At 39.5% G+C, this 21,652-nt stretch overlaps 1 protein-coding gene across 1 annotated transcript in view; it reads left to right on the forward strand.

Annotated features, from left to right (window-relative positions):
* The first annotated feature begins 1,014 nt into the window (after positions 1–1,014).
* The window catches only part of LOC118651782 (sucrase-isomaltase, intestinal-like), a 90,954-nt gene continuing 70,316 nt past the window's right edge, over positions 1,015–21,652 (forward strand). Inside the window, exons 1-7 of the mRNA XM_036301330.1 lie at positions 1,015–1,087; positions 6,001–6,520; positions 9,407–9,509; positions 9,739–9,887; positions 20,487–20,655; positions 20,981–21,077; positions 21,452–21,564. Of these exons, the coding sequence (XP_036157223.1) occupies positions 1,015–1,087; positions 6,001–6,520; positions 9,407–9,509; positions 9,739–9,887; positions 20,487–20,655; positions 20,981–21,077; positions 21,452–21,564 (1,224 nt within the window). The remainder of the gene's footprint in view (positions 1,088–6,000; positions 6,521–9,406; positions 9,510–9,738; positions 9,888–20,486; positions 20,656–20,980; positions 21,078–21,451; positions 21,565–21,652) is intronic.

Genomic DNA, 21,652 nt, shown 5'->3' on the forward strand with positions numbered 1-21,652 from the left:
GTCTACGCCTTTGGGGACCCCTGGACCCGCTGGGGTTGGACCCCAGCACCTCCTTACTAGAATCCAGGCTTCTCCTTCTGATAATTAACTAGTCCAGTCAATTGTTGTGACAGACTGATGAAGGTCTTTTGCCTTCTCCTCCCAGGATCCTTCCTTTCCACTTAGAAGAAAAGTTAAACTATTCCTTTCCACTTTATTAAGTTAAAATTACTTCCAGTAAAAATACAGCTCTTAGCCTTGATAACCCTAAAGCTGAGACTTTGTGGTTGGGAGAAAATGTCACGTGCTGTGGTTTGTTAGTGAGGGAAAGAATACTGGAAGATACTTTTCTATATTTCACCGCATATGGAGTTGCCCATTTGCTTATACGTAAGGTAAAGCACTGTTGAATACTGATGAGTTATACAATCTTATGGCTTTGGTTTAACTTGAGTTGTTTTCTACATAAACTCTTTCTCCCAATACTTTTATGCTGACCCTTAAAGTACAGTGATTGAAATTTTTGCTCAACTAGGAATAACTTAAAAAACCACAGAATTGGAAATTTTGAGGTTTAGAAAGAAAAAAAAAATGTAATTCATTGGCAAATTCTCTTACCTAGTCCTTAATTCCTTCAGTAGGTCAAGGGACCTAGGACATGTCAAAAAGAGAAGGTGACTTTTCACTGACATTGGTCTTCTTGTGGATGGTAATGTTATAGCTATAACATTATATATAGATCTTCATTCTAACTCCATGAAATAGTCAGGGCAGGTGTTGTATCCATCTTACATTGGAAGAAACCTTGACTCCTAGAAGGTAAATGACACCCATTACCACAGCCACCAGAGAGCTAGAATAAACTCCAGGCCACCTGCATGCTAGTCTCATGTCTTTCCATTACACAGTAGTGCTAGCCACTGGTAACCTTGTGGGAAGACTTTCAAGGACTTGTTTTTGGCCTCATTGCTCTGTAGAAAAAATTCAAGGCTAAACAATTTATTCAAATTGTTCCATATAAATACGTCACATGCCATGAGCAAGTGTCACTTTTCTCGGACCATGAGGGCCATAAGGTTTCTCCGTGTTTGTTCCATGGTTCTGGCAGGTAAGGAACGTACCTTTTGAAAATGTTTCTTTTAACAAATTTTTAATCAACACTTAATATAATAAGAGTGTTAAATAAACCTATCTAATCTGTAATATATCATATCTCTTATCCTTGATGGGTTTCCAAAAGAAATTTAAGGGTTTTCTATTTATTAATGATAACCTAATTCATTAATTAGATATTTTTTAGCATATGCCTGTTTCTAACCACTGAGAACACCAGCCAGGGCTGGTATTTAGTTAAAAAAAAAAACACAAATTTTCATCATCAACTACTTGGCAATCCTGTAATAGAGTTTATGTGAGAATCGCAGGATAATGTATGATTCCTTCTCTCAGTTCTCAATTTTCAGTGTAATCAATATTCAGTTTTTTTCTGGGCAATCATGCATAAACACTATTTATCTATCTGTGTGTTTATCCATTGAAGTGTCCTTTGTCCTGTGGATTGTTCCATCTAATGCCACTGAAAACCACTTCAAGTTGGTGCCAGTAAGGTGTGGTGCTTTTCTTTATTTCTTGAATATAAAGATGTCCCAGCCTCCTCTTAAACATTCCTTACCCTCAAGGGAGTCATTTTCCCTAAGGAATGAGTCTTTCTTTTTAATGAGGTGTGGCAGCTAAAAGTCATGTTGTTGATGGTAGAGAAGCTTCTTATTGATGGGTTGTCATTGCTTCTAGTTTTCTCAGTGGTCAGTGGTTGGAAACATGCCTGTTTATAAAAGAGTATGATTAATCATTATTTCATGCTAATATTTTCAAGTCAAATTATGCTTAGTGTTTTGAATTATTTAAAAAATTATATAGTTACAGTTTCTTATGCTGAAATATTGTTTCATAGAAACATAACATAATTACTCATTTGCTTTAGGCAGCAATATATTCAATATATTCTTAGGTTCCAAAATTAAAATATCAGTATTAATATTAACAATGTGACCACTGGGATTCATGTTACAATTTCTTTGTGGTTTTCCCTTTAAGTATAAGTATACCATTAGAAATATAAAAATATTTGCTTTAAAATCATGAGGTAATTCCTTTTGTGTGTGTGGACATGTTACCAACAGAATAAAATAAGCAAATGCATCTGTTTTAGCATGTGTCAATTTTTTAAAACACTTCTTTTAAAATCAATTTTGTTTTCCTGAAAATTCAATTAAAACATTGGCATGTTTTCAAGAAAAACTATATGACAAGATACAGCTAAAGAGTGATCCTTTTCTTCCTCACCCTGTTTCTTTTTTTCTCCAATATGTAATTATTCTTATTTATTTTATCCTTCCATTGTTTCTATTTGAAATTATAAAGAGATGCATATATATATATATATATATATATATATATATATATATAGTATCTCCTACCACATTTTTACAGAAAAGGTTTCATTCAGAAACACTATCCTGAACCTTGTTTTTTTCTACTAAATATACTCTGGAAATCAGTCTGTATAATATATGCAAGTTTCTCATTCCATTTTATGATTTATGTGCCCATCATTTAATTATTCCTCTATTGAAGGATATTTTATATATTAGTTGCCATTACAAATGATGTTTCACTAAATATCTTTGTGTATCTTTGGGATAAATTCCTAAAAAATAGTATTTGGTCAAAAAGTGAAAGCATGCATAATATGTTAGGTATTGTCAAATTCTGTCAATAGCATTGTGCAATTTTGTATCCACACGCCAGCCATGTACTGATGATAAGGCTCATTTTCCAAAAAGTATGTTTACTGATTTGAAGGCAGTTCTGAGGCAAGTTTTCCATGGGCCTCACTTGCAAAAACATAGTTTAAAAATTATCCTATACTAGAGGCCCATTGCAGGAAGATTTCTGCAAGAATAGGGCTTCCTGTGGCCTCAGGGAAGCAGAGGAAAGAGCGAAACCACCGAGGCGGGCTTCGCTCCCGCCTCCGCCGCCCCTCTTGCTTCCCTCCCATCCTAGTTGTCTTCAATTTTTGCTCCGTGCCTGCATATGCAAATTAACCGCCATCTTTGTTGGGTTAATTTGCATACTCATCTGATTGGCTGGTGGGTGTAGCAGAGTGACACCAACTTGCATGTTTCTCTTTTATTACTGTAGATAATAAAAGGATAACATGCAAATAGACCTAACGGCAGAACAACCAATCAAAGCATAATATGCTAATAACTAGGGTCCCAGTGCACAAATTTGGGCACATTGAAAGGAACTGTGGGCAGCAAGACTGTGGTAGGCACAGGGGCAGGTCTCGGCCCATCCTCTGCGTCCCCGCCTGCCCCCTTCCATCGCAGTCCTGGTCCCGTCTGCCGGCAGCCCCACTCCAGCTGCCACCGTTCCCATGCACTGATGGCGCCGGCCCTGCTTGCACCCACTGACGGTGTGGAGCAATTGGGGCCAGTGCCAGCAGCGGGTGCAAGTGGGGCCAGCACTGTCAGTGGGTGCAAGCAGCAGTGGATGCCCCGATTGCCCCTCAGGAGCAGGGGGAGGTGGAGAAACACTCAGGAGCAATCAGGGCTGGCAGCTGCCACTTGCACCTGATGATAGCACCAAGTGATCAGGACCAGCACTGGGTGCCAGCAGAGGTGCGAGTGGAGCAGGCACCAGCAGCAGGTGTGAGCGACTGGCAAGACCATGGTGCATGAGAGCAAAGAATTTTCAGTCATCACCAGAGGCTCACCCCAATGACAACGACTGGCACCCTGCCTTGGTCTGGTGCTCCCGCTCACCTGCTCCACCATCCCGCCGCAGCCAATGCCCACCATGTTCTGCACTCTGCTGCCTGCTGCCAATGCCTGCCATGTTCCACACGCCCCCTGGTGGTCAGCGCATGTCACAGCAACCATGTTGTTCAGTTGTTCAGTTGTTTGGTTGTTCCATCGTTTGGTCTCCTTGCATATTAGGGTTTTATATATATAGATGCATATTAGGGTCTTATATATAGAGATATGCTAAGGCTGCTCAACAGCTCACTGGATGTGCACTGACCACCAGAAGGCAGACAGTCGATTGGTCGACCAGTTGCTATGACATGCACTGACTACCAGGGGGCAGATGCTATGACCGATAGGTTAGCTTGCTGCTGGGGTCTGGCCGATGGGGACTGAGTGAGATGGGCCGGACATGCCCTGGAACCCTCCCGTGGTCCCTCCCCAGCCTGGTTGTGCACCGGTGGGGTCCCTCAGCCTTGTCTATGCTCTCTCACAATCCGGGACCCCTCGGGGGATGTCAGAGAGCTGGTTTCAGCCTGATCACATATCACCCTTGGAAGGGTGTCAGACGCAGGGCTCATGGCTGGTGAGTACTGCTGTGGGACTGATTGGGCAGGAGCCCGCAGCAGGCACAGTAGGGCCAGGATGAGTGGGAGTGGCAGGTAGGAGCTGCAGGCAGCATTGGACTGCAGGTTTTGGCCTGATCCCTGCAGGCCACCCAGAGGGACCCCACCCATGCATGAATTTGTGCACCAGGCCTCTAGTTTATGATAAAAGACATCAGAATGAAGAGGTGAATTGTATCTGTGTTTAGATGTTTTATCCGATTTATGGAGAAAAAGATTTATAATCCATGACATTTATTGTATTAGTACAGTAAAACTCTCACAGATACCCAAAGTGATGAAAGCATCCCCGTCTCCAACACAACCCTAGGACTTTTAAAAATAGCAAGCCACAAAAGAAAGGATGAGAAAGTACAGCAGTATTGTGGCATTCTTGTGGGGTCCAATATCTGATAGGAAAAAAATTGATTCATTTGAAATATGGTATTGGAGGAGAGTACCCTGGACCACAAGAAAGATGACCAGGTGAGTCCTAGAGCAAAATAAGCCTGAAATATCACTGGAGGCACAAATGACAAAACTGAAGCTGTCCTACTTCAGGCACATCCTGAGAAGGCAGGGTTCTTTCGAAAAGACAATAATGCTGAGAAAAATTGAAGGCAGCAGGAAAAGAAGACCAAATATGAGGTGGGTAGACTCTGTAAAAGAAACCACAAGAATGAGTCCATAGGAGCTCAGCAGGGCTATGGAGGACAGGACACAGTGGACATCTCCCATTCATAGGGTTGCCAGGAGTTGGAATTGACTCAACGACACATAACACACGATACCTTGTTAGTTTAGAGGAAACATGTATTGATATTTCTGCACTATTATTATTGAAGACGGACAACTGCTATCTAGACTATAAATGAAGGAAAGTATAGCAAACAGAACAGGCAAGTTTACTGCCTTCTGTGAAATTCATTTGGTAACATTTAGAAGATGATGATGGGTAGATGCCTAAAATTGTGGAGATAGTGAAGAATGTGCACACTGAGAATATTAGGAGCGATAAAGTAAAATGTTAGTGCTTAATTTTTAAGGGACAAGGTTTTTTTGTTTTGTTTTGTTTTTGTTTTTTTTTGCTTTGCTTGCTTTTACCGAGGCTGATAAATTTATAGTACATACTGTTTTTTGTTTGTTTGTTTTTTGTGTGTTTTTTTAAAGTAAGCGTTTTTTATTAAGTGGTTCATTTTCTTCAACCAGGTTTTTCATATCATTCATTTTTTTATTATTTATTTATTGATTGATTTTTTACAGAGAGGAAGAGAGAGGGATAGAGAGTTAGAAACATTGATGAGAGAGAAACATCGATCAGCTGCCTCCTGCACACCCCCTACTGGGGATGTGCCCGCAACCCAGGTACATGCCCTTGAATGGAATCAAACCTGGGACCTTTCAGTCCGCAGGCCAACGCTCTATCCACTGAGCCAAACCGGTTAGGGCTATAGTACATACTGTTTAAATCCAGTAACTATTCCACTCATAATCTAAGCACTTTGACTTTTTTTTTTTTTAAAGTTCCACCAAAGTATCTTAATGATAATTATGTTGTCTAGATATTTTTTTGCACTTACGTTGCCCTGTTTTCCTTCTTGATTCAGCTCTAGTCCAGTCTGTGAGTTCAAGTTCATGCTTGGCACCTCTAGCCCCCCAACTCCGTAAAGACTGTCACCCTGATCCCGGAGCTTCCGAAGCCAGTTGTCTGGCCAGGAATTGCTGTTGGTCTCCATGGAAAACCCCAGGCATCCCTTGGTGCTTTGAGAAGGTGGATTCGTGTTCTGTAGTACCTGAACCGCAACGAATTGATTGTCATCCCGAGTCAGGAGCCAACGAAGCGGCCTGTATGAGCCGCGGATGTCACTGGTGTGCCTCCGACAACACCACCGTTCCGTTTTGTTTCTATAACTCCGAAGAAGAAGCCGCTTGTTCCATGAAATTCCCCATTCAGAACCGCGTTGATTGCCATCCTCAACCAGGAGCTTCTCGAGAAGTCTGTGAAGCTAAAGGCTGTGTCTGGTGTTCTACAACCGTCGCCAATGTGCCCTGGTGCTTCTACCCTGCCGATGGTCCACATGGTTACACCATCAAAGATGTGCCTCAAAAAACAGCTCAAGGATGGAGGTATACACCTTCCAGAGCTTTTAACAGCCACTTCTACCATCAGAACTTTCTGATGCAGCCTCATGGGTTTCTTTGGTACACATATCACCTCAGAGATTTCATTCTATTTGTATTGGCTCTATCCTGAGAACTCTGAGCCTTCATGGTGAATCAGAAAGCCTAAAAGACATCATGGCTTTTTGCTTCCTAATTGTTTTTACTTCGAAATCACTGTCAGAGTCCCCTGTCGAAGAGTAGGTTACGCCTCTCTTTCTTGTTTCTCAATCAGTTGTGTGGGCTCTGCCAAATAGCCGGGAACACTCATTATTTTGTGGGCTGGGATGATTCCTTGCAAATAGGTTAGGCTATGGTAAAACTCTTGTCTTTTGTGCGATCCTGTCAATCTTTTCCTCTTTTTGTTGCCTATCTTTTGTGAAGCATGACACAGCACTTAATTTTCGGTGAAATGATATAGAAAGTCAGAATGAAAAATTGCCCTGCACAGCCACTATTCCAGAACATCAGAAATTATACTTTCACATCATAAGAGTACTTCCTCTCATTAATAAGTGCAAAAATAACTCAATTACAAGCGATAGGCTTAACTTTTATAAGGAGAACAGAATAAATTGTCGTTTTCCTTTCATCAAGATTCTTAAGAGAAAAGCCACATTTAGTAGGTTAAGTCTCACTTAAAAAACTCATTCCTATACTGATTTTCAGAGGCTAGATCTTGATTTTGAAGATACTTTTTGGGCAGTGTATAGAATGTATAGAATTCTGGCATTTACTCAGTTGGACCTCCACAGAGCGTTATGAAAGTTGACTTTACTTCAATTTCCATTTGGAATTTATGAGCTATTTTCTCTTTACATCGCTAGACCAAGGCTTGAAACTGTCAAAATGTATTTTCCATTTCTGTTTTTCACCAGGCAGTGATAGAAAATGTAGTGATGGTGGTTTGGAGTAGGGATTTGGAGAACCATTCTCTTTAAAGACAAAGACAAGAAATGACAGTTAAGACTCTAGCTCGGTGGTTCTCAACCTTGGCTGCACATTAGAATCACCTGGGAATCTTCTTAAAATCCTGATTTCTGGGCCTCATCCTCTGGAAATTCTGTTTCTTTGTTACTAATGTTGTGGCCTCACCCCATAACAAAGAAACAGAATTTCCGGAGGATGAGGCCCAGAAATCAGGATTTTAAAAAGATTCCCAGGTGATTCTAATGTGCAGCCAAGGTTGAGAACCACTGCGTCTAGCTCAGTGGTTCTCAACCTTCCTAATGCCGCGACCCTTTAATACAGTTCCTCATGTTGTGGTGACCCCCAACCATAAAATTATTTTTGTTGCTACTTCATAACTGTAATTTTGCTACTGTTATGAATCATAATGTAAATATCTGATATGCTGGATGTATTTTCATTGTTACAAATTGAACATAATTAAAGCAGAGTGATTAATCACAAAAACAATATGTAATTATATATGTGTTTCCTGATGGTCTTAGGCAACCCCGGTGAAAGGGTCGTTCGACCCCTAAAGGGGTTGCAACCCACAGCTTGAGAACAGCCGGTCTAGCTGGAAGCAGAAGGGTGAGGTCTGGGCTGAGAGGAACTGGTTTATGTCAGAGTGGGACAGGGTAATCTTGGAAATATAATGAATTCTAAATTGAAAGTAGAGAAAAAAATATCATCACATTTTGATTTTATTGCTTCTGGACCTTGAAAATGCTCTACAATGAATACACCAGCCTATTATATGGGCTCAAATATAACTTGATTGAGCTAACTTACATTATATGTTATTTTCTCTTATTCTAAGTTAGCCTTGGTTTGAGTTTTTGCAGATTTTAGCAGAGACCATCATGGGAAATTTTTCGAAAACAGTTTAAAATCTGAAATTAAAATAATAAGAGCTCAGGATGAGTAAGAGCAGTGAACCATAAAATAAACTAAATGTCAGATAAATTAAATTATAACTATATTAAATTCTGACTTGAAACAAAGATTATCCAGAAAGGGGAATTGTAAGAGAAGCAGAAACACTGAGCAATTCACAAAGGCTCCAAATGTCAGTGTCTTCACTGTCTGGGCAGCCTTTGGCTTATTGGTAATGTGTGCCTAGCCTTGCACTTGACTCTGGGCCTGGGAGATCTTGTTATGTCTCGATTTGACCATCAGATCATTTTGCTGAATTTATACAACATCTCAAATATTAATGGATTCTTTGTAAGTCAGGACAGAATGTTCCACAGCAAAACAATGTCAGTAAGTGGTCCTTTTCCATGATAGACCTAAAATAGTGTACCTAACCAAGAATGTACCTGAGCCTTCTCTCCCTGAACCTAACATTGGAAAGCTGGGTTAGAGTGAGTGATAGTGGTGACGGCACTGAATTGGAGATTCTAGTAGCTGGACATGTGTAGTTGTTTCACACACATTTGTATGCAGGATGAGGAGAGAGGACAGAACTGGGAGGAGAGGGGCTGTGCCCAGGGCTTTGGGTACATGACTGCCCATTAATTACTTCTAAGCCTGGCTTTTAGAAGTCATGGACAGCCATCCCAATTGAACATGACAAGAGATTTCATTCTACTACAGGGCAGATTGTATCAATATCAACTAAGTCAGGTGGCCATGTTTTTTATTTTGTCGTTGAAGTTTTTCCTATTCTTAGAGATGTATCAGGAAGAAAATCAGTTGATTTATTTCCATTTCAGTGTTTCACATTTACTCTTCAGTGTTTCTTCTCTGAGTAAAACATTTCTCATCTGAATTTTTGTTTTCTTTGAAAGGATAAGTTGTTTACCTCCCTGTTTATCAACATTTATTTTAACTGAGGAATTCCACTCATCTATAAAAATAAATGTGCTTCATTTGGGTTAATAAAAGTGGTTTGTCTTATAGGGTAACATTAATCAAACGTGGTACTATATCCCTGTTTGGAAATGATATTTCCCCAATTGTAATGGATGTAGAATTTCAAACTAAGGATCGTCTTCGATTCAAGGTAAGTATAACTGCTAGTCTGTATTTATCATGAATACAAACCTTGTTAATGGGAAGTTTTAAATGTCATAACATTATTTGATTGAGTACCTCACATAATATCTTGTTTTGGAGGTAACTACAATTTACTATTTCACTTATTTGTAGCATTGCAATTAGATCATTTAAAAAATTAATACAATTATTTGATTATTAAAAAATTAATAAAGATTCTATTTAACTTGTTTTAGGTTTATGATCCTAATAATAAACGATTTGAAGTTCCACTAAATATTGAATCTTCCTCAAATGTGTCTTTTGAACCCAACTATGATGTTGAATTTATAAATGATACAACCCTTCAATTCAGAGTAATAAGAAAGAAGACAAGAACCATATTGTAAGTACTACTTACATGAATATGCTCTTAGTTTTGTTCCCAGAAACAATGCATGGAAAAGTTATGGAGGATATGGGATTAACAAGCTGAGAATATTAGAAATATAAAGTTTAACTTAATGCTATGTTTTAGGGTAAGATAGGGTAGGAAAATATTCATGTAGCCTCCTGTTAAATTATGTATTCAGAATTAAATTATGAGGAATTGAATTATAAACTACTTACAGCATTAAAATTATGTGTTCCCTTCCAAAATTGAATTTATTTGGACTGGTACATGGTACACATTCTGTTAATATCAGCTGTTATAATTTTTACTGGTTTTACTATTCATCAGCGGTGTTATTTTTGAGCACATGATAATAAAAACACATGCCTACTAATCTAAAGTAATATTAGTAATTTTTTATTGATTTGGGGCTTGTCATCTTTATGCAAAATAATATAGTGCCAATTTTTGCTTTGAATTTCTAGGTATATCTATGTCATCTTGACCATTCACTTCCTTTTTTTAAAAATATATTTTATTGATTTTTTTACAGAGAGGAAGGGAGAGGGATAGAGAGTTAGAAACATCGATGAGAGAGAAACATCAATCAGCTGCCTCCTGCACACTCCCTGCTAGGGATGTGCCTGCAACCCAGGTACATGCCCTTGACCTGAATCGAACCTGGGACCCTTCAGTCCGCAGGCCGACGCTCTATCCACTGAGCCAAACCAGTTAGGGCCATTCACTTCCTTTTAATATATACTGGCCTTGAATTAACATGAATTGTAATGTGGTTATACCTATACAGAAAGTAAAGCTATCCTTGGTTCAGTAACTCAGATAATCAGCTTCTGGTTCTAATAGTGCTGCAGCTTTCAATGTTTATGCTGCCCACTTAGCCATTCTTATTCTATGAGGCCGTGCTGAGTTCCTAAGTGTGGTGGATTTTAAATGACCACAAATACTTTACATGTCCTCCTGGTCAAGAAGGGAAGTCTATTTCCTCACCTCTTGATTCTGGGCTGGTCCTATTTATGCTTTGATCAATAGAATGCAAAAGAAATGACATGTGACTTCTAAGATCTGGCCTCAAGAGGCCTTACACCCTCTTGAACCATTTTTCGCATCATGTGATAAAAGTCTACATAGAAAGGGAGGCCCAGACATTTCACTTAGACCAGCCATTCCATGTGAATCCCCTGTCTTATGAGTGAGACCTTTGTATGCCATCCAACCACAGCTAAGCTGACAGCTGGTTTCTTTCTGACCACAAGGTGCACCAATCCCAATTTATGTCCATATTAGAGGTAAGACCAGAATCATTGCCTACTAAAGGTTTACACTAAATTTTGGGGTGGTTTGATATGTAGAAATTGATAACTAGGAAAATTTGTTACAGTGGCACTCCCTAAAAACGGGCTGTCATTGGTAACAAAAACATAAATCATTTGTTGTTCCCTGGCTTTAGGACCTAATGACAAGCAGAGGCTGGAAAATGGTGAAGAGGCTGGTGGGATGGTGAACAAACTATTAATAGAAGCTGAAAGGATGGTTACCCACGTTGCTTATATCTGCCTACAATAATTTGGAAGTTAGAAAACGTATCTAATGAACTTGTGTATCTGACACAGATTTCTAGGCATAATCTTGAAAATATTAATTGACCTCTTTTAACTGTGCATAATGTTATAGGAAGAGAGAAATAAACTAAACAAAAAACCATACAAATTTTAAGCAGGATTTAGAAAAAAAAACACATCAAGAGCTTTTGGATCTGTTGATTGGAATATGAAATTCCTTCTGATTCTCAGTCCTTCCAGCCAGCAAAAGACTCCCAAAGATAGAAATGGTCTTAGATAAAGATTGACAGTGTGTGACTATAAAGCCTTTTTTGAGACTATGGAAAGATTTTGTATTGTGCCTGATAGAACTAGATAAAAGTGTCTCTCACAATCTTAAAGGCATTTTCTCACAGTGCTTTGCCCATAATAAAAGGGGCTTTTTCTCTAAAAGACCTATAGATATGGCTTTTGGGGTATAAATCATATTTATAGAAAACCCACAAAGGTTTTAAGGGCATTGTATCAGTGTGGGCTGGAAGAGTCAGAGATACCTCTGACTCTTTATGAAAAGATACCTCTGATGCTTTACTTTCTATGGCCAGTAAGTAGAATTAGACAGCTACTAGCTGTTTTTTATGATGAAGGCAGGACCTCTCAAAGCATGAAACCAGAAGCCCTGAGAAGGTCCTAAGAGTCACAAAACAATGGATTAGGAACCAATTCTTAAGGACTAAAACTGGGCCTACCCCCAGAGTAGGGGCCCTGATAGAAGGTGTCTGGATTTCAGAATTTCTGTGGACTACAAATTGCTATGTGCCTCCTAATCTTTCCTTTTGTTTTTATTAAGAATAATTATTGCAATTCTCCCATCTTTTTTCCATCATTGTGTGTTTGTATGTGTGTGTGTGTGTGGGGGAGGCAGATATTTTGTTTTTGGAAAAGGTGACTGCCCTGGAGGCGCCTCATCGTGACCATGAGATTATGGATGATGTTATAATGGCTTGAACCTTTTGAGGATTTTAGGAGGAACAACTATATTTGCATAGGAGTGGAATGTAAATAATTGCTGCCAGGAGGTAAGCTATACTAGATTAAGATATCTATAAGGCCTTTTCAACTTTTCCCATCAGGTGGTAGAGTCTAATTCATCATCCCTGGATCTCTGTTCCCCCTGTAACTTGCTAGAACTAATACTAGTAGAATGTGGCAGAAAAGCTCTTGTGTGATATCTGGTCCCCAGCCTTAAGAGATTTTACAGATTTCACTGTTGTATCCATGGAACACTTCTGTAGCATGTGCAGAAGCCTTTGATGAAAGGCCATTTGAAAAGAGAAGCCCAGTTATCCTGCCTATTCCATCCATTTTAGCTGAGTTCCCAGATTAACCAGCTCTAGCCAGGCCCCAACTGGCTGCAACTGCATGAATAATTCCAGGCAAGACCAGCAGAACTGCACCAGCAATTGTGAGGAATGAGGCATTTTTAATATTCTAATGCACAAAGTTTTGGGGTGGTATGATACATAACAATAGAAAACTGATACAATAACTTTGAACAGCTGGCTCTCGCCTGCATGTCTTGTTCACAGTGGGCAGGGTAAAAGAGAATGTGGTGGGTAACAAGCTCATGGTCAGGAATGAAAACCAGCTCAAAGCACTTGCCTCATAGAACCTGGAAGCGGTAATATAACCTTATCAGGGATAAAGCAAACATTCAAATAGAGCACATTCACTGTAGTAGAAAGTGTAGTCTTGGGTCAGATGAACCTGGGTCCGCAGCTCTGCTTTGCCACTTAGTTTGCTGTGTGAATTCAGGAAAGTAACTTATATTCTCTTAGCTTAGCTTTTTGTTGTTGTTGTTCAGGTGGGTTTTAATAAATCTTGAATGAAATAATATAAGCAAAGCTGTGTTCTCTATAAATGGTAGTCCTTCACCCTTTATCACAGGTACATATTTTATCTTCTTATGAACACTTGACATTTTTTTATGAATGTGTTTTGTTTGTTTTATGTGTTTATCTTCTACTAGAACAAATGATCCTTGAGGGCAGGGACTCCATCTATTTATTTTACTTCAGGGTTGGGGAGCACATGAGACTTGGTTGGAAAGTTTGTAAGGAAGACATTCTGAGAAAAGGGAAGTGTGTGGAAGGCCGCCTGCCCTATTTATCAGAATTCTGACTTAGGAGAGTGCTGAAGGCAGTGCCACTAATTATTAGTTGACCTTTCCAAACAAGTCTGTACATGTGCAGACCCCTGGGTGTTTACTGGAATCCTTATACTTAATCTTTTGTGTGTTCTTGCTTAAAAGACACTACAAACACATGTGTCTTCCCAAGATTACTTACCCTACTGATTGTATCTAAAAGATAAGCTTTATCTCAACCTGCTGTTATAGTAAAACCCTAATGAGGCAGGCAATTGAGGCTCTCTGGTTCCTTTAGCTGGACAGCCCCTTAGCCCTCTCTTTCACAGCAAACAGTTGTGTTGCAGTAATCCATTCATCTATCACTCGGGGTCTACTGGTCAGCCCCGGCACTTCAGCATCTCTAACACATAGATTAATTGGTGCTCAATAAATACATGCCAACTTACTGGTTAATTATGAATTTGAATATACTGAAATTTCTGGACTTCTATGTATTGAGAAAGACACATACAGACAAAGTCCTCTATAATTTCATCTTTTCTCCTTATCTCTTTTGTCTGCACTTTCTCCCTTTATAATGCCCTGGCTTTTCTATCCCCTTTTCTTCTTTAGACCTCTGAATCTCTATTTAAACCTTTGATGTGTTCCAATTTCATATTGTCAGCTGCCTGTCAGACAATAGGAACTTTCTTATTCGGCTAATCCTTCAACCTTACAATGTTCAAAGCTTACTTCATTCTTCCACACCCCACCCAAATTTCCCAGTGTCCACCTTTATGCATCCTACTCCAAGCCAAACTGGACTACTGCCTTGCCATTTCTGAGATCTACCCTAAACTTTTCTTTCTTTCCACATTTATTCAGACTATTTCCTCTTTCATTTTTTTAAAAAATGTATTTTTATTGATTTTAGAGAGGAACAGAGAAAGAGAGAGAGATAGAAACATCAATGATAAAAGAGAATCATTGATCAGCTGCCTCCTGCATGCCCCCCATTGAGATTGAACCCGCAACCTGGGCATGTGCCCTGACCACGAATCAAACTGTGACCTCTTAGTCAATAGGTTGACATTCAACCACTGAGCCATGCCGACTGGGCTATTTCCTCATTCTTGAATGCCTTTCTCTTCTGCTTCTGCTTATCAAAATTCTCCCCAAGTGTAATCTACTTTATTCATAAAATTTGTCTGATCGCACTTCCATATGTGGAAGTGACCTCTCTTTCTTTGTAGCTGAAGTAGAACAAAATCTGTATTTTTCTTTAAAATCCCATACCATATTTCACATCATATTCATTTCACCTTATTACCTCCCTCTGGATTTTAATTTCCTTTATGGCAGAATCAATGTCTGGCTTATTTTTATCATTTTCATATATTCAAGCATGCAGCAAATGTTCAATAAGCAAATATCAGTGCACACTTGTCCACTATCCTCTAAGTACATTTTAGATATGCTCAGAAATAGCGAGACATAGTTAGACTGAAATTAGAGAAATAGGGAGTTTCTTCACCTAAACTAAAGAAAATGCAAAAAGCATGTCAGGAAGGAGGTTGTGAGCAATGTTGCTGATAGGTTAAATCAGGTGAAGACTGAGAATTGTACATGGGGTTATACCAACATAGTTCATTGCTCATCTTTTTTTTTTTTTTTATTGTGGTAAGAACACTTAACATGAGACCTACAAATTTTTAAATGTACACCACATTACTGCTCACTATAGGTACAATGTTGTACAATCTCTGAAGCTCACTCATTGTTCCCTTTGACAAGAGCAGCTCCAGTGGTCTTGTGGCGGGTAAGGACTGAGAGGAGTATCTTCAAGTGAGAGTGGGGAGAGAAATTGGCAAGAATGACGGTGAGCGACTGTTTTGGAAACTTTAATTTTAAGGAAGAAAGAAATGAGGTCAGGAGAGAGAATGTAAGTTTTTTTTTTCCCCACTTAGGATGAGAAAAATAACAACGTGTTTATAGTTTGATATGAAAGACAGTGTAAGAAAAAGTGTAGAGAAAGGTCGGAGTCTAGTGAATCACTAGATGAGTTAATCTGAGGAGCACAGGCAGTTCATTCATCCTAACAGACTAGGAGGTCAAGTCAGAATACAGGGGCACAGTCCACGTGGTAGATGCTCAAGGTTTAAAACCAAATTCTTTTGAAATTGCTTAGACTGAAGGCTAAAAGGAGCAACTGGGGTCTAGCCTGTTTGGACTGTCATGCCACACCTTTTAGGAAAATGTCCCAGCTGCCTGGGGTCTGGTTGTTGAGGACATGGGTCTGAATGGTGCTTTGATACCCTCTCTGGCTGAATGGGAGCCCGAGGAGCCCAATTGCCTTAAGTCACGATGTTCCTGGGGGTGCTGCAATTCATGTTGTGGTAAACACCTCCTTCTCTATCTCCTTGCTCATCCCACTCCCATCAGACAGCTTGGTTGACAGGGCTTTCTCAGGGGTCTGTGTTAGCATGAACTCAAGGGAAAGTGAATTATTGAACTTCCTATCACTCTGTATAAAACCTTTCCCATAATGAATATTCAATACATGGTGTTGCATCTTGTGCGTTCTTCAAGTACATTCACCTGGTTTTTGCTATTGGGAATAAAGAATAATAAAGAATATACTCACTATTGTCAGTAGAGCTAATTAGAACTGCAGAGAGAACGAAAGAAATGCAAAATGAAGGTAAGAGGAGTGGAAAAGGAGATTTAAATTCTGACAGGAAGAATGAAATAAGACTTCAGGGAGGAGTTGATTGTAGTGAAGCCTTATTTTTGTTTAAAAGAGCTATATAAGAAAGTAAAATTCTAAAGCAGTTCTATTTCACTTTAATTTTTATCTGATCTACGCAGTTTTCTTTCATTGATAAAATATTTAAAGGCAAAGTCTTATGGTATTATTCTATTTTATTTTTCATCTGGTATTATTTTAGTTGCACTAAAATTATTTTAGTTTTAATTGATCAATGAGAAGGCATTTGAACAATGTATTTGAATGTCATTTTAAAACTCAATTAACATTGTTGTCATAATACTATGTCCTTTTTTTTTTTACTTGTTGGAGTCTAGTGGTCCTAATTTTTAATGCTTAATGTAGGTAATTTCCAAATAAATAATGGAATTTGCTCCTTTATTCAGGAACTCTTTTTCCTTCCGTTTGCCTTATTTTATAAGTATAAATATATATTATGTAATTATATGTATAATAAGTGTTCGTGAAGGGGAATGAGAAATAGGAAAGAATAATGGTTAATACGGCTTATGAAAATCTTAAGTGACTGCATATTCTCTGAATGGTGCTAACCCTTTGAGAACATTGAGAGTTACAACAAGAAGCAGAAGAGGTCTGACAGAGCGTATGCCCCTTAAGTCAGTTATTCCAGACCTAGAGAACTGGCGGTAGCAACTCACAACATGCCACAAACTTCTGACAATTAGCTCTTTCAAAACAACTGACATGTGAATTCCATGGGTAATGATTAGGTTCCCTTTTAAAATATATATATTTTTATTAATTTCAGAGAGGAAGGGAGAGGAAGAGATAGAAACATCAATGATGAGAGGGAATCATTGCGACTGCCTCCTGCATGCCTCCTACTGGGGATCAAGCCCACAACCCAAGCATGTGCCCTGAGAGGGAATTGAACCATGACCTCCTGGTTTATAGGTTGATGCTCAACTGCAAAGATGGGCCATTTTTTTTTTCTAAGGAAAAGGGTATAAGTGTATCTATATATGTAAATGCCTAAGTGACCAGTCACTATGATGCGCACTGACTACCAGGGGGCAGGCGCTCAATGCAGGAGCTTCTCCCTGGTGGTCAGTGCACTCCCACAGGGGGAGCGCCTCTCAGCTGACCACGGGATGTGCCAGACGCCTGGCTGGTGAGCGCTGCTGCAGCGCATGAGCCTCTCCTCATCTCGACTGACTGGGCGTGAGCCCGCTGCAGTTGCAGCGGGGCCAGGATGAGTGGAAGCGGTGCAGCCTCCTGCAGCAGCCGGATCCCTACAGGCCACACCGAGGGAACCACAGGTGCACGAATCCGTGCACCGGGCCTCTAGTATTTAATAAAATATATATAGGAGAATTGCATCTCAGGTTTGTGGTTACAACTAATAAGACCGGTAGCAGCTTGTCCTTATTTCTGCTTGCCTTATATAAGTAAATGACACTTTAGATAAACCCAGGAAAACCAGGTGCTTCTATAAACAGTAGCATAGACTAGTTTTGGAAGAATCATTGACAACATACTACTAAAGCTTAAGCAATACCATTCTTTACAGAGAAAAGTCAAGGCCAAAGGATTTTTCTTAAATTACATTTTCTGAGAGGTAAAGTAACCTTTAGGTTTTTGGCAAATTGAGCTTGAAAATAATTCCTTACCTCTAAGGAATGGTTACTGATCCTTAGAGATAGGTTCCTTTATGGTTAAAGCTGCTGGGAAAATGCTGAAATGCTTCCCTGTTAGTTAATAGCTATTCCCTGAGCTGGTCCCGTGTCCCTCCTGCTGTTCTGTCACCCTCCTTTGCTCTCAACTAGGACCCCACACATCTCCCTCAGTTCTTGCAAAGACCTGTCCTCTGGGGGGTCTTCAGCTCTCTGCATCACAGGGATTCTGATATCTCATCATGTGCTGAGCTAATTTTTAATTATTTTGAATACAATCCTTTTGTATAGTCTTTCTGAATGGTTTCTTTAGCAATTATTAAGTGCTATTAATATTTTTATACAGTCTTTGAGGCAGATGCTTAATAGTCAAAACAAGAGCACATTTTCCACTGTCATTAATTTTTAAAAACAATCTTTGAGGTAAATGATTGCTACTGATATGATTTAGTTACTTAGAAAGCAAATAATGGTAGCATGTTGGTCTTTATTTTATGTCTTTGTGGCTAGGTGAAACTTTCAATGAACTTTTAGGAAACTATCCTTTGAGGTTTTGATATTTATAAGAGAAAAAAATGAGAGAAATCTTGCTCTGAGTCTTCCGATGACCTGAAAATTTCAATGCGTGTTCTTGTTCATTAGGGTCTGAAAAACCTGTATTCAAATAAGAACACAAGAAAAAAAGATAATAAAGGCTTTTTCCCATGGGAAACAGATTTGATACGTGCCATTACTCTTCACACACGGAACTTACCTGCTCACCGTATTTCCCTGGACCTTCACCTTCTCAGGCTGGGATATGTGCCCTGGTCTGCCCCTGTATCAGCATGGACTTGTTTATCAACATGTATCCCGTTGTGTTGTAACTACCTAGTTGTTCCCGACTCTCATTCCTCTATGTATTTCTCCAGTGTCCAGTGCTGGGCACTCAGGAAATCACCCCTGAACGAGAGGGGGAGGGGGAAAGGAGGGCGAGAGAGACCTCAAAAAGCAACACGTTCCAGCAAACATTTTAGTGTGGCTACAAGCAGCAGTCTCCTCCAGGGTGTGCGGAAGTCTCCTCTGGCAGGGAACCCTGGAGCACGTGCCTCTCCTAGGAACAGGGTTGGGAAGTGGAGGGCAGTAGAGGCTGTGATGAGGTTGTGGGTTCGGGAGCAGCATGGGGGCCGCTCACCTGTGGCTGTGGCTGTGTGCTGTCGCGGCCTCCACCACCACTCTCTCCTTTCCCGTGGTAGGTGCTTTAACCCTGGCTCTCACAATGCACACGGGTGTTCTTGAACAAAAGGCTTCTTTCATCCTTTACCTTTGGGAAATGTCAGTGCAGCAGTCAGCTCTCGGAGATCCGGTCTGCACTGCCACTTACTCAAAACTCTGAAAAAGTCTCACAGAAAAGAATCTAGCTCAGTTTGGGTAACCCAACGATTCCCAAGTTTTATCTGAACACAGACCACTTTTATTTCAAGAAAGACCTACTTTCATCTCAACGGATAGAATGCTGCACAAAAATTTGAGCACCAAAACTGACTGAATCCTGGCACTATTATTTGGGTAATTTTGGGCAAGTTATGGAACTTTATTCTTTCTGTGTCTCAGTTTCTTTTTTCAAAAAGTCATTATTAAAAATATATTATTTTATTTTTTCCCATCATCATTTATCGCCCCTTTCCCCCTCCACCGCCCGCCCTCCCCCCCCACCCCCCTACCACATTCACCACACTGTTCAAGTTTCAGAATTCTTTCCTTTGTTTCTCAATCCCTCCCTGCTAGCCCTCTCCCCAGAGGTGTCTACCTGCTCTCTATCAATGAGTTTGTCTCTATTTTGCTTGTTAGTTCAGTTTGTTCATTAGATTCCTCATATGAGTGAAATCATAGGGTACTTGTCTTTTTCTAACTGGCTTATTTTTCTTAGCATAATGTTCTCCAGGTCCATCCACGCTGTTGCAAAGGATAAACTTTTCTTCTTTTTTATGGCTGAGTAGTATTCCCTTGTGTAAATACACCACAGCTGTTTTATCCACTCATCTCCTGATGGTCACTTTGGTTGTTTCTAAATCTTGGCTATTGTCTACCACCCTGAAATGAACGTAGGGGTGTTGTTTTTGTTGTTGTTGTGTGTGTATATGTAAATAAATTCCCAGAAGTGGAATTGCTGGGTCACAAGGCAGTTCCATGGTTAATTTTTTGAGGTAATGCCATACTGCTTTCCACAGTGGCTGCACCAGTCTACATTCTTCATTTTAAAAACAGGCATAATAGTGCCTCCCCACGGGAATATTGTGAGGATTAAATGAAATACTGTATATATTACCCCCAACATTTAGCAAATACTCAACAAACATGAATTGCCATTTCTTCAGATCCCTCACATCCCATCTTTATGATCTCATCCCCCTTTAAGCTAACTTTGCAGGATTTTTTTTGACAGGAATTTAATGGAGAAAAGAGTTTTTATCAAAGTTTTATAAAAGTTTTTATAAAAAGAGCCACCCAGTCACTGTCATTCTGCTTCTCTGTCTGGCACAGGTGGGAAACGACTCTTGGAGGCCTGATATTTTCTAACCAGTACATGCAATTGATGACCTCTGTCCCATCGACTTCCATCTACGGATTTGGTGAACATGAACATCCGTCCTTTAAGCATGACATGAATTATGTTCGATATGGAATGTTTTCCAGAGATCAGTCGCCAGTGGTAATGTGTGGATATAGATTCTTAATATTAGAAATCTGTCTTATGGAAAGGGAAAAAGGGAATGAATGCTAAGAATGATTTTCTATAAGGTCCTATAAACCTACTCTCAGAAATAATTTGGGTTTATACTTAATTGGTGATAATGGCAAGTTTGAAATTGACATCCACTCAGTTTTTCACCAGTTTGACTTTTACCCTCACTAAATATATGACACTTTTCTTTTTTTTTTTTTTTTTGACATGTCACTAATTGCTACTGGATCTCATTGAGATAGGAAAATTAAATTGTAATTCATGAAAAACAATATTTCTGTTTGTGTTGCAGGCACTTAGCAATCTCTATGGAGTTCATCCTTTTTATATGTGCATTGAGAAAGACTTTAATGCTCATGGTGTCCTCCTCTTGAATTCCAATGCCCAAGGTAATGTGGTCGTCTGGTTAAATCATAAAGAAGCCAATGCACAACTTAAATGCTGCTTTTCCCCTTTTCTCCCTTTAAAAAATGCTTATTAATCAGAACAATATAGAGTGAGAGAATGTCTACAATTTAACATTTTGTTTCAAAATGGAAAGGTTTTAGTGAACCACATACAGTCAGCCTAATAGATTGCAGAATTCTATTAAGACACAGTACTATAGAAATCAGAAGTCCTTCAACAAGCAATGTTAGAAATTTCAGTGCCTAATATTAGATAGACAACCTAAGTAGCATCTAAATGGCAGAAATATTAAAATAGTGATCTCTGCCATTTATATTATTTGTACTTATTCTCTATTTTGCTTTGTTCTTTCCAGATGTCACTCTGAGCCCATCTCCTTCTTTAACATTCAGGACCATTGGAGGAATCCTTGATTTCTATATGTTTCTTGGCCCCACTCCTGAAAATGTTATCCAGCAGTACACAGAGGTGAGTACAGCACAGCAATTCACATTCAAATTTTCTTTGTCCTGGCTGTGAGGGAAGGGGGAGCAATTAGCAACTAGTCTTTAGTCTT

This window comes from Myotis myotis, unplaced genomic scaffold (genome assembly GCF_014108235.1).
Source record: "Myotis myotis isolate mMyoMyo1 unplaced genomic scaffold, mMyoMyo1.p scaffold_m19_p_3, whole genome shotgun sequence".
Classification (NCBI taxonomy): domain Eukaryota; kingdom Metazoa; phylum Chordata; class Mammalia; order Chiroptera; family Vespertilionidae; genus Myotis; species Myotis myotis.